A 12,897-nucleotide genomic window follows, 5' to 3' on the forward strand; every position below is an offset into this window, starting at 1 on the left:
GCGGCGGGGGCGGGAGCGCGGCCTCGGCAGCACGTGGGGATCGGGACAGGTACGGGATAGGGATAGGGATAGGGATAAAGATAACGGATAGGGATAGCTAGGGGACAGGTGCAGGATAGGGGCCGAGATCGGGATTGGGACGGGGTAGGGATAGGGGCAGGTACAGGATCGGGACGGGATATGGACGGGATAGGGAGGGCACGGGCATAGGACTAGGGAGCGGTGGGGGCCGGGGCCGGGCAGTGACGGGGACAGGTCTCCACGGGGCCGGGCTGGGGCGGGAGCTCCCTCCGGCGCAGCCCCCAGTGCGGGGCGGGCGGTCCCGCCCTCCGCGGCCGGGTCCTACCCCTACCCCGGCCGTGTCCCCATCCCGGCCCGGCCCGTTTGTCGCGGGTGTCTCCCTGCTCTCGGGGGCGGTGCCGGGGCGGTCCCGCCCGGCGCTGACGGTGTTGCTGTGGCAGGGCAGGGCCCGCGGAGCCCCCGGCGCCGGGAGGGGATGCGAGCATGGCCATGGCCCAGGCGGGGGCCGCGGCCGCGGCTGCCACGGGGCTCCTCGTCTTCCTGCTGTACTCCGCCATCCACAGGGTCGAGGAGGGACACCTGGCCGTGTACTACAGGTACGGTGCTCCCGGGAGTCTTTCCGGAGCTGGGATTCATCCCTGGCCCCAGGGATTGTGCTATCCTGCGCTTCCCTCCGGTTTTTTCCCCCTGGGTGGGCGGCCCTTCTTGTTTCTGCTCCCTTCCACCCGTGCTGGTGAATCCCAGACACCCTGGCCCCGTGCAGAACCCTTGTGTGTTTGGGTCTCTGAATCCTCAACTGCTTTTCCTGCCTCTCCTTCCTCCCCGCCCTTTTCACAAGCTAGATTTCAGAGCTTAGAGGACCGAAGCTCTGAGTCTGTCCTGCCTTCTCACATCTGTCGATCTCTCCCTGTGCCAGCAAGAGCCGTCACCTTTGTCCCAAACTGTTTCCCAGCCAGAGCTCCCGCTGTGTCGGTGCTTTGGAATGTTTTCCCTGTCCTTCCCACTCAGCGCCGTGGGCTGTTTCCCTTTCACCACAAGCATGTTGAGCAGGAGAGCCTGGGGGATTTTTCTTTGTGCTTTGGGCGAGGGGCTGTGCCGAAATCCAAACTGGCAGCCTCACATCCACGGCTGGATTTTTCCATGGTTACCAGCGAACTATTTAGAGAGGAAAAAGCTGCGTTCTTGCAGCTCTGTGCAGTGTTGCAATGCTGGGAGGGTTTGGCAATAGCTGCGTGCTCCAAGAGTTAATGGCTCACAGGCCTCACGCAAAGTTGCAGCAGGCAAAGGTCAGGTGCACTCAGCCCTTTTGTTGGGGAATTGCTAGCAAATTTAAGGCACTGATGCAATTCCCTGCCATCCCTGGTAGTTTGAGCTGTCCCTGTTTATCCTCAAAGCCAGTCCTTGCTGTTTCCCACCTTCCTGAGCATTCCCTGTTTTGCTCCCTCTCCGCAGGGGCGGCGCGTTGCTGACCAGCCCGAGTGGCCCTGGCTACCATATCATGCTCCCTTTCATCACCACCTTCAAATCCGTGCAGGTCAGTGCCCTCTCTCTCCCCTGGGCAGCCAGGATTTGTCCTCTTGGAAAGCTCTCCCCACCACTGGGACTGGCAGTGTCCCACTCAAGGGGGACAGTCTGTGTTTGTGGCTGTCACTGTTTCCCAGGAGCGTGCCTGGAGCAGGGGAACAGCCACAGCTGCCTGTGCATCCCTCAAAAGGCAGGTGAGGAGAAGCTTTGCCTTCTGCCCACACCTGCAGGCATCATAAGGGAGGCAGAGAACACACTTCTGGCTCTGTGTTCCCACTGTGGGAGTCTGGGCACAGCAGGGCTTTCCCGGAGAAGGGAGTGGTTTGTGAGCGCTGGCTGTGTTTGTGTTGCAGACCACGCTGCAGACTGATGAAGTGAAGAATGTGCCTTGTGGGACAAGGTATGGCTTCCATTTGTATTTCTTCTAGATGCACTCTGGGGGGTCCTTTGCAGTGCTGGGACACAGGGACTGACTGGGAAGTAAAGGCACCTACCATAAAATTAATCCCAGATGTACACACATCTGCCCCACTATAACAGAACAGGAGGCACAGGAGGGAACACTAACTCTTGCTAGAGTTGCTGTTCAGAGGATGTTTACATTTATTGTGATGTTATCTTGAATTTTTCTCCCCACAGTCACTCTGACTCCCTGTTGTTTATGCTTTGCTCTGCCCTCAGACTGATTATTTCCACTCTGAGTCTTGTGGCTGATACAAGTGCTGACCCCAGCAGTGGCAGAAGTAAACAGGGAATGGGAATCCTCCTGATGAGAGGCAGTTCGTTTCCCAGTGAAATTCCTGCTGCATAATTAGTCTGATTCCTCTATCAGCACAGACCTGCTTGAGTTTTAACAAGCAGGAGGAGAGGGCTGGTTGAGTTGGGTTACAGATCCTGTTGTGTTCGTTCATCTACAATTTAAAGTGATGACTCTTCAGGGTAAAAAAACCTGGAGATTCTCCTTGTCTTTTGCATTCAGGGTCCTCAACAAAATTTCTGTTTCAAAAAATAAGTCAGTGGTGACACACAATGTCCACATTGAAATAAAAAGGTGGATGTTAGTGGCAACGTTAATAAAACAGAGTTAATTTTGATCAGGTTTAAGCCATATTAACTTCCTTGGAGTTGTTCAGCATCAGACATTGCTTGGGTTTAAATATTACCATAAAGGTTTCATGGTTTTAATTTTAGCTCTCAAAGGTTTTTCAGGAGTATCTGTAAATAATGTTAGTGTTCAGTGCTGCAGCTTTCACAGAATGGTTTGGGTTGGAAGGGACCTTAAAGCCCATCCAGTGCCACCCCCTGCCATGGGCAGGGACACCTTCCACTATTCCAGGTTGCTCCAAGCCCCATCCAGCCTGGCCTTGGGGATCCAGGGGCAGCCACAGCTTCTCTGGGCACCCTGTGCCAGGGCCTCTCCACCCTCACAGCCAAAAATTTCTTCCATGTATGTCACCTAAATTTCCCCTCTCAGTTTGAACCCATCCCCCCCTTGTCCTGTCACTTCAGGGCCTTGTCCAGAGTCCTTTTTTGGTGAGGTAAACAGTTTCTAGGCCAAGCTAAATGTCAAAGTTTGAGGCCAAAGACAGCCTCAACCATTCTGTACTTCTATGATTCAAGAGCTCAGAATTAAGTTCCTGTTGAATTTCAGCGTTGTGAGGTTCAGTTGTGCAATGCAGGTGTTTGGGAAGGTACAGGCAGTAAAAATGGGCTTTAAACTACCAGGCAGCTGGTGAAAGCAGTTCTCAGTTAATAATTGAATACACTCCTGACCAAAGGTCCCAGTAGCCCTGACCACTTTTCAGGTGTTACTGCAGGAGCCTTTCAGTTCACTGCGTTTGGAATCCAAAGTCTGCGGCTGCTCGATGCCAAAGCTTTGCATCCACATTTCCATAGGAAAACATGAGCTTATAAATAACAAATGGAACACACCTGGAGTGTCACTGTGCCAATTCAAAGTCTTCTACCAGAATAGATCCTAAACACTTCAAGGTTTTGTATTTACTGATTAAACCATTAGATTTTAAAGGCTGGGTTTCTCTTCCATCATCTTTATATTCCTGTTCCCTGTGTTCTTATCTATATCAGGAAGCTTCTGAGTGTCTGTGTGGGTGTCCCTTCCCAATTTTTGCCTTACCTATCCTGTTTGTACCTGGCAGCATTAAGTGAATACATTAAATAGAGACTTTAAATCCTGAGTTATATCCTGAATTGTCTGAGGCTTTCTAGGGTGTTTGTGCTACCTGTGTCCATCTCCTGTGGCATTCTCTGAATGTTGTCTCCTTGTCCTGTCAGGTCAGGCAGCACTGCTGCCTAGTTGTGCTTAAACTTGTTGATCCTCCTTTTATGGATTTCTCCTTTCAACTTGGATTTCTCCTTGTTCCTCTCCCCTTGCAAACTTTGGGGGTCTGAGTGGCACCTGTTTCCTCAAAGCCGTTGCATGACCAGCAGGACTGATAAAATTTACTTTTCCCCTGCTACACCACATGAACACTTATGAATTATTCATAATAATGGAATAACAGTGGATAATATCCCACTTATTGTCCCAGGCTGGCTGAGATCCTCAGCAGGGTTGTTGTGGAAGGTGATGGTAGAGTCAGATAGTCCTCACTGGTCTGAGGACCCTTTCAGACCCTTTCCTGCCAGGGAGGTGACATGGGGCTGTGGATGAGTCCTGATAGGATCCAGGGTGTTGCAGACACTCTCTTTTTATTTCTAACATCTCTTTAAAATTGAAGTGTCATATTTGCAGCAGGTAAGGTCCATCCATCAACCAGCTCATAGTTGTCATGAAGCGGGTTTGGAGCAAGTGGTCTCAATGTTTTATTCTGTTTTAATTATTTATTTATGTTGTTAATAAAGTTTTTCTTTACATCTTTTAAGTTTTTAAGCCTACCTTGCTTTTGCTCCTAATCCTATCTCACAGCAGAAAATAAGTTTATTGAAATCAGCAAATCTAAACTACTATACACGGGCTGGGCTTGGGAGGCCTTTTCCAAAAGAGCACAGACACAGGCAAGTTCAGGTTGTTTTTCTGCAGACTTGGCTTTGAGCTGCCAGAGATCAAGATCTGCAAAATAAAAAATGGAGTATGTAGTGAGGGATATGTTTGAGTTAAAACATCAGAGAGACTGAGTTTGGAAATGTGGGAGTTCCACTGCCAGGAATGAGCTGTCTCTAAACAGTTCCTGCTGAAACTTCTGGTCTGTGATATGCCTTTGTCCCAAGGACATTGTCACAAGAGTATTCTGCTTCAAAATTAGGCTCTCAAGAGACTTACAGCTGTTGGAAGTTAAGGGTTTTTTTCTTCACTGTAGAGTTTGTGCTTTTCTCTGGTGTTACAGGTACCCAGGGGTGGGCATGAATTTCTGAAAGCCACACCAGTAAGAGCAGAGGCTGGGGTCAGGCCTGACCTCTGATTCCTCCTTTTCTCTCCCTGCCTGTGTGGCAGCACATCCTCCCTCGGGGAGGGGATTGCCTGCTGGCTCCCTCTGCTGAGGTGCTTGTGGTGCTCCTGGAGAGCCATGTGCACCGTGACACTGGAGCTGGGAATGTGGATTGAATGAAGTCTGCCATGTGCTTTGTTCCTTCCTTTCTGCTGGGCTTGCCAAGCTCCTGCTGGAGTCAGTGACTGTGTGAATTAAACGAAGGGGTTTTTCTATTTAACATGTGCTGCTGCCTAGAAGAGCTGAGGTGCATCTGCATTTTGTGGCAGGTGTCATCTGCTGTCTTTCTGCCTTGCCCTCTGCTTTCCTGATAGCTGCAGCTGCATTCCTGTTCAGAAACACTTTCCTTTGGCTGGTTGAGTAGGAAATCACAAAGGGAAAGGAAAGTGCTTTGCAGGCTTGCTGAGCATGCTTGTGATTTATGCAGAGAGAGGGACGGGATTCGCTGCCATCTCATTGCAAAATGATCAGAATATAGTAAAAGAGGGATAAAGATACCTTTGCTTTAAATATGTTAACTGCTAACAGCTGCAGTGGTAACTGAGGAACTCTCTTTTCCCTTGCAGTGGTGGTGTTATGATCTACATTGACCGAATAGAAGTTGTGAATAAGCTGGCCCCATATGCAGGTATTTCCCATCCTGGTTCAACAGGCAGAGCTATGACTGGCTTCACTCATCCTGTGGCAGCTCTGTCTTGGTTTGCAGGACTTCCCTTTTCCATGCCAGGAAACATTCCCTGTCTGTTTCCATTTCTTGTTACCCTTTTGACTCCCAGTCTTTTAGCGTTGATCCCAGGTGCTTCCAGCTCAACTCCTGAGAAAATTGCAGAGACAGAACCTGTGTAGGAGCCTGTTAGCTTCTTATTTCACCAAGCCAAAGACACAGCTTGTTTTGTTCAACAGCACAGCTTAATGCAAAACTCCAGCATTGCTGAGGCACTGGAGGGTGAATTCCTGTTGTAATTCATAGAGTCATGGAGGGGTTTGAGCTGGAAGGAGCCTTCAAGATCATTTTGTTCCACCCCCTGCCATGGGCAGGGACACCTTCCATCATCATAGGCTGCTCCAAACCCTATCCAACCTGGCCTTGGGCACTTCAAGGGATCTAGGGGCAGCCACAGCTTCTCTGGGCACCCTGTGCCAGGGCCTCTCCATCCTCACAGCCAAGAATTTCTTCCATACATCTCACCTAATTTTCCCCTCTGTCAGTTTGAACCCATTCCCCCTTGTCCTGGCACTCCAATTCCTGTTGCAGAGTCCCTCTCCAGTTTCCCTGTATCCCTTCAGACCCTGGAAAGAGCTGTGAGGTCTCCACACAACCTCCGTTCTTCAGGCTGAGCAGCCCCAGCTCTCCCAGCCTGGCTCCAGAGTGGAGGTGCTCCAGTCCCCTCAGCAACTCCATGGCCTCCTCTGGACCTGCTCCAACAGTTCCATTCCCTTCCAATATGGGGGGAGCGGGCCAGAGCTGTGCACAGGGTTCCAGGTGGGGTCTCAGCAGGAGCAGAGGGAAAGAATCCCCTCCCTTGACCTGCTGGCCATGCTCCTTTTGATGCAGGATCTGGTTGGCTTAAATAGTGGGAATGATCCCTGTTTTCACTTCACAGCAGTACCTGTTCCTATGCATGCAGGTATTGGTGAAACTTTGCTGTTTCATTTGTTTATGCAGATGATAAAACAGGACCAGGCAGTTCATCTTGCCATGACTGCTCCTTGAAGTTGTGTAATCCCAGCAGCCCTGACAGCTGGGCAGGGCAGCTGTGGCTTTGGCCACCCAGATCCTGAAAACCCCTGTCCCAGTGCTGCACTCCTTCCCTGACATCCTGACATGTGCCAGTGGTGACCTGTGGTGATTCTCTCCCTTTCCCAGTGTATGACATCGTGAGGAATTACACGGCAGACTACGACAAGACCTTGATCTTCAACAAAATCCACCACGAGCTGAATCAGTTCTGCAGCGCCCATACCCTGCAGGAGGTGTACATCGAGCTCTTTGGTAAGTGGATGGCAGCTGGGTGATCCCAGCTTGGATCCCACTGGAATCTTCTTGGAATATTTTACAGCCACCCCTTGCACCACACTGCCCCTGCTCTGGAGTTGCAGTGTAGAATCCAGCTCCTTTTACATCCACAGCCACTTGCCCTGCAACTTTAGTGACTTAAGTGTCTTTGTCTTTCCCCATCTGCACGTGGGAATTTAAGTTTTTTCCCACCTACTCTGAATGCACAGAGCAGAACTCTGATCTTGTGTGTGCAGTGATGCCTGTGGCCTTCACTGTAACAGCGGATTTGTCTTGTTCTGCTTCTGCTTTTAATCCCCTGCTCTGTTGCTGAATTCACTTTTGTACTTTCACAGCTTCCTTCTGGCTGTCTCTAACAAGGGAGAGCTGGAAGGCTTTGCACAGGGAGGTAGCAGTGCTTCAGGAATTAGCACAGGTCATATTCTCCTTGCTGGACCTGTGCCCCAAAGACAAAAGAGGTTCTGTTCCTTCTCGAGTGGCTGAGCAGGGGGAAAACGGCCTATGGAAGATAAAAGGTTGTCAGAATTTTAATATTAATGTACTCCAAGTGCTGAGAAGGGATAGGCTCCTACCACAGGCTCTGAGCATTCTTTCTTGCTGAGATGCTGAAAGCCGTTTGCACTTAGTTCAGATAACAGAAATTCATCAGCAGCTGAAATTTTCTAGTTGCTAGCACATGACTCTCCTTTTGGAAATGTTTTTCAGGGGGCATAGGTCGGGAATCAATGTACTGAATGGTCTCAGGAAGCATCTTTATCTTACACTGTAGAGTTACCTGCTCCTCAAGGCCAGCTCACTCTTTGCCACACAAGCCGTGGGGGAAAATATGATGAACCAACTGGTCTTTCTTTTGTCCTCCAAACACAGATCAGATAGATGAGAACTTGAAACTGGCCCTGCAGAAAGACCTCAATGTCATGGCACCAGGTCTCACTATCCAGGTGGGTTGTGGCTTTTCAATAATGAGAGATTTTAAAAGGTGGAGAATGATCTTTCAGTTTAAAACTGTTGTCCCTTGTCCTGTCACTGCAGGCTTTGGCAAAAAGTCTATGTTTTGTGCTAAGGGTGGTGAGGCCCTGGCACAGGTTGCCCAGAGAAGCTGTGGCTGCCCCTGGATCCCTGGAAGTGTCCAGGGCCAGGTTGGACAGGGCTTGGAGCCTCTGCCTCTGGTGGGAGTGTGGGTAGGAATGGATGGCAGGAAATGTAGGACACACCTGGGATATTGGCCATGCTCAGCTGTCTTACACAAGAGGATTAGGCACCACTGTCCACAGCACTGCAGCTGGTTTTTGAAGAGATGTCTTGGTTATTCAGATTGTATAAAAAGGTTTCATTCAAAATGTGCTCCCTTTTTCTTCTTTCACAGGCTGTGCGTGTTACAAAACCCAAAATTCCAGAGGCCATCCGAAGAAACTTTGAGCTAATGTGAGTAGCTGGACATAAAATGGCATTGATTAGTTTTGAGGGTCCTGCAAAAGCAGGTCCTGCAAATGCTATTGGAAAGCTCTTCCCTGGTGCTCAGGGAGTGAGAGGTGAGGTCTAAGCAGTGTGTGCTTGGCCAGGTGCACTTGTGCCTTCTGTTTTCCATTTCCATACTGAAATCAGGCCTCAGAGGTCTTGATGTCTTGCCTATAAGCTCCCCTCCAGGATCTCTGGGATGCCTTTGGGCTGAAGGAGATGCTGTTGGATCTCACTTGACCTTTGGTTGAGCAAGCCCAGCTCCCAGCCCACATTGCCCTGCTCCTCGTCCTGAGCACCTCAGACTGGACTTGCATCCAGGTGTGGCCTCACCAGTGCCAGCTGGAGAGGGGGATGATCCCTTCCTTTGGCTTGTGCTCATGCTCATACAGCTGCAGACAGAGCCAGTCCCCGCAGCTGTGAGCAGGGAGTTGGCAGCTGGCTGGCCCTTTGTCCCTGTGGCCTCTCCTGGGATGCAGAGCTGCTCCTCATTCCCTTTCCCCAGGATAACACTTCTCCTCTTGCAGGGAGGCTGAGAAGACCAAGCTGCTGATTGCAGCCCAGAGGCAGAAGGTGGTGGAGAAGGAGGCAGAGACAGACCGGAAGAAAGCACTCATTGGTAATGTCAGCAGCACAGGCTGAGCCTCCATTCCTGCCTCCCTGCTGAGCTGGGGCAGGATGTTGTCTTCATCACTGACAGCTCCCTGAGGGAGGCGCAGCCAGGCTGCACAAAGCAGTTGTTTTGAACATCTGAGTGAAAATCCCACAGCAGCAGAGCAGACAGCACCTCTGTCCTGCAGCAGGGACGGAGGAAATCACTCTGCTGGAAAAACTGCTTGAGCTTCAATGTCCCTGTCCCAGAGGGATCACACTTGTAAATGGGATGTCAGCTCTGTAGACATCAGCATTGTGTTTTCTGCCTGTAACTCTGCTGCTTGGAGTACAGAGTGGCACTGAATGGGAAGGGAGGGAGCAGGGAATCAGCTCCTGGTGTGGCAGACTTCAGCCAGGTGCTGGAGTCAGGGTGCTGGTGCTCAAGCCCTGAGAAGCAAATTCCCCAGCTGAGCCCGTTGTGATTGCAGAGGCAGAGAAGGCTGCACAGGTGGCCAGGATTCACTACCAACAGAAGATCATGGAGAAGGAAACAGAGAAGCGGATTTCTGAGATTGAAGGTAACCACGCTGCTGGGGCTGGGTGGTGGCAGGTGGAGGAACCTCAGACCTGCACAAGTCATCGAGGGTGCTTCATGGGTGCAAGGCTGTGCACTGGGATCGTTCCTGCCCTGTGCATGGAACTCTCTGGGAAGCTGCAGGGCAGGTACAGGGCCAGACACGGGCACTCCTGGGTCAGCTGGTCCCCATGGCGTGAGGGCTCAGGTGCTCAGTGTGATGGGGCTGTTCACTTCCTAATGCTTTCTTTCCTGTCCACCCTCTCCTGCTGTGTTAGATGCTGCATTCCTGGCAAGGGAGAAGGCAAAAGCTGATGCAGAGTACTACACTGCTCGGAAGCTGGCTGACTCCAACAAGGTGAGCACTGGGAAGCTGGTCACTCACTCTTTTCCTCCACACAGGAGATCAGTTTCAGGTGGGCAGCACTGGAAAAAACACGATCTAAGAGCCCACACCCCAGGAGGCAGCTGCCTGACGTGAAACCTAATGCCACAGGGCCCAGAAAGTTGTCTCTTAGAGTCTCTGGTTTCTGTTGTTTGTAGCTGAAGCTGACCCCTGAGTATCTGGAGCTGATGAAGTACCAGGCGATAGCTGCCAACAGCAAGCTGTACTTTGGTGACCGCATCCCCGGCGTGTTCCTGGATTCCTGTGCCTTCCAGCAGGCCAACCTGAGGACTGCCCACGAAACCAGCCTTCCTGCACAGGAATCCCCAGAGACCTCTGCAGAAAGCCCCCTGAGAGGGGAGGAGAGCACTGGCTGAGGGAGGCAGAAGGGAACCCGGTGTAGGTCAGCAGCGAGCCCGGCTGTGACCGGGGACGAGGCCCTGTGCTGGTGGGGCGGATGCAGCACATGCCTGGCTGGACATCTTGTGTATAGGTGGCATTTGGGTTGATTTTCTTCTAGCAACAGATTGCAAGGGCTCTGCCTCTTCCGTTTCTCCCCCTGTTAAATTGGTGCTTCCAATGGAGGGATAATCCTGTACTAACATACCTATACTGGAATATTAAACGACAGACAGCAGGAAAGCCTCCCGGGGTAGGTGCAGTAATTTAGCAGGCATTACTCTGCAGGAAGGAGATGTGGCTTTGAGTGCTGTGTTGCTGCACACTGGTCATTGCTCAGCACTCCTGGCTGAGGCTGGCTGAAGAGGAGGTTCCCCTCGTCCTGCTGCTGAAGCTTTGCTTGGTGAAGGTTTCTGCTGATGCTGTCTCGCTCTCCTCAAGGACTCCAGTGGAGTGGACTCTCCTTGGCCAGCGTGTTCCTGCTCAGGGTGAGGAGTGGTTTGCTGTGGAATATGTTATTGGAGTAGGATCTGCACAGCCATAATATTCCTGTAGACAGCAGCACTAGGTAACGACTTGGAGGAAGCAACCTCTGAAGGGATTCTGCAACACCCCTCTCCAATCAAGAGCCTTGCACTCGCTGCCTGGGACTGACTGTGGTGTTCCCACTGGGTGGCTGAATCTCATTGCCTCTTAAACCAGATTTCAGGAGCACCTTGGAGCAGCTGGTTGGGAACAGAGCCTGGCAAGTCTTTGCTCAGATTCCAGCCTCCATGTAAGTCATTGACCAGGGAAAGGGAACTGAATTTTCACTTCTCTGCCATGTTGGAAAAGTGAAGGGGAAGAGAAGAGTGAAAGGACCCTGCTGTGCAGCAGATGAGATGTTTGACACTTCAGCTGCAAAGTAGGTGAGGCATTGCTGCTCCTCCATGCAAAGTCCACTGCTCTAGGAAGTGGGACCTGCTTTATATTTCCTTGAACAGCCATGGCAAGGAGTGTGTCCGTGGTCTTCTCATCCCTGGCCAGGCTTGCTGGCAGCTGGATCTTCTGTCCTGATTTGCATTGTGATATATCCAGCCCTGCTCCTGATGTGCTGTGGCAGGGTGAGGGAGAGGTGCTCGGGGAGGGGGGAATCTGCTGAGACAACCTGCTTTGTGCTTTTCCTCCTTCCTCCCCTCTGCTTGTGAGGATGTGCTTGCTTTTATGACCTGCTCTGTGAGGATCCGGGGTGCAGCAGCTGGGGAAGCAGCTGCCAAGAGCTGAAATGCTCTTCTCCAGCTGGGAGCACCCCAGCACTGCCTGCTGCATGTTCAGAGACCATCTGCTCTCCCCGTGCATCCCTCCTGCTGTCCTGTCCCCTCGGAGCAGCCATGCCACCCCTGAAGGGGCTGGGGTGTGTTGACACTCCAGGCACTGGAGCTGCTGAGGTCTTCTGTCCCTGGCTCCATCTGCAGCCTCATGGCAAGGGAAGGGATGTGTTTAGCTTCTGCCATTGAGAAACGCTGAACCCAAACCAGCTTTACCTGTGCTGGTGATGTCCCCAGAAGGAGTGTGTGGCCTCGGGCTTTGCAGGGCTGCATCCCCACGCCGTGTGTGTCTGTGGGCTGGGCTTCAGGGATGGCAGTGTCTCTCCACAGGGAAGTTCAGGAACACACGGTGCCTCTTGCTGTGTCTGCTCCTGCCCTGGCTGCCTTTCCTCCACCGCTGGGGCAGGACAGGGTCGTGTTGGTCCTGCCCCTTCTGCAGGGTGTAAGACATAACTGTGGGACTTTGCAGTAGTTTTGGGTGGTCTTTCTTGTCCTCTGCCTGCCTGCAAATTCCCAAGGCTCAGTTGATGCTCTGCCCCAGGATCCCAGCTCCTCTCCCTACCCAGCCGTGGCAGGAGCCAGGGACCAGGGCACCAGGGCAGAGAGGAAGAGGCAGTGTGTTCCATGTGGCAGTTTTTTCCTGTGGGATGGGCTTTGAGGAAGCAGTGTGGTCTCATCTCTGCCCTGCCACCTCCTCGGTGTTGCAGCAGGCCCTTGGCACAGACACAGCCTCTCCTCACTCGAGCAGCACCTGCTTTGATTGGATTTTGGGATGAGGGCAGGCTTTATATGCTGGAGGGAATGCTGGCAAGGATGTAGTCTCCGCGATTTTCTTCATGTGTTACTGGGGTTGGACACACTGGGCATCAGGAATGGCTGGACCCAGTAGGTTCTGTCAGCCTGGAAGTGACAAGGGCACGAGGGGAACTGCTGGGACAATACAAACCAGGCAGTTCACACCTCTCCTGCAGTGATCAGAGCAAGATGTCCAGACAGGGAGCAGGAATGCCTTCCAGGCCAGTGCAGGAAGAGCTGCTTCCCTTTGGATCCGAGCCTTGCTGTGCCTCCCTGCGCCGTCGGGGTGGGTTCGTGACTTTGCCTTAAGTGGCTGTCACTGGCTCAGCGTCCCTCTTTTGGCATCAGCCACCTCCCCACGTGGTCTGAGGGAC

At 52.0% G+C, this 12,897-nt stretch overlaps 1 protein-coding gene across 1 annotated transcript; it reads left to right on the top strand.

Moving 5' to 3' along the window:
- Positions 1 to 414: 414 nt before the first annotated feature.
- Positions 415 to 10,664, top strand: ERLIN1 (ER lipid raft associated 1). The gene is made up of 11 exons (XM_014882278.2): positions 415 to 617; positions 1,474 to 1,555; positions 1,899 to 1,945; positions 5,561 to 5,622; positions 6,862 to 6,987; positions 7,879 to 7,952; positions 8,378 to 8,436; positions 8,997 to 9,088; positions 9,552 to 9,641; positions 9,916 to 9,995; positions 10,181 to 10,664. The coding sequence occupies exons 1-11, from the start codon at positions 505 to 507 to the stop codon at positions 10,397 to 10,399; spliced, it is 1,044 nt and encodes a 347-aa protein (XP_014737764.1). The 5' UTR covers positions 415 to 504; the 3' UTR covers positions 10,400 to 10,664.
- The last annotated feature ends 2,233 nt before the right edge of the window (positions 10,665 to 12,897 follow it).

The sequence above is a fragment of the Sturnus vulgaris genome, chromosome 8 (genome assembly GCF_052056855.1).
Source record: "Sturnus vulgaris isolate bStuVul1 chromosome 8, bStuVul1.hap1, whole genome shotgun sequence".
Lineage (NCBI taxonomy): Eukaryota > Metazoa > Chordata > Aves > Passeriformes > Sturnidae > Sturnus > Sturnus vulgaris.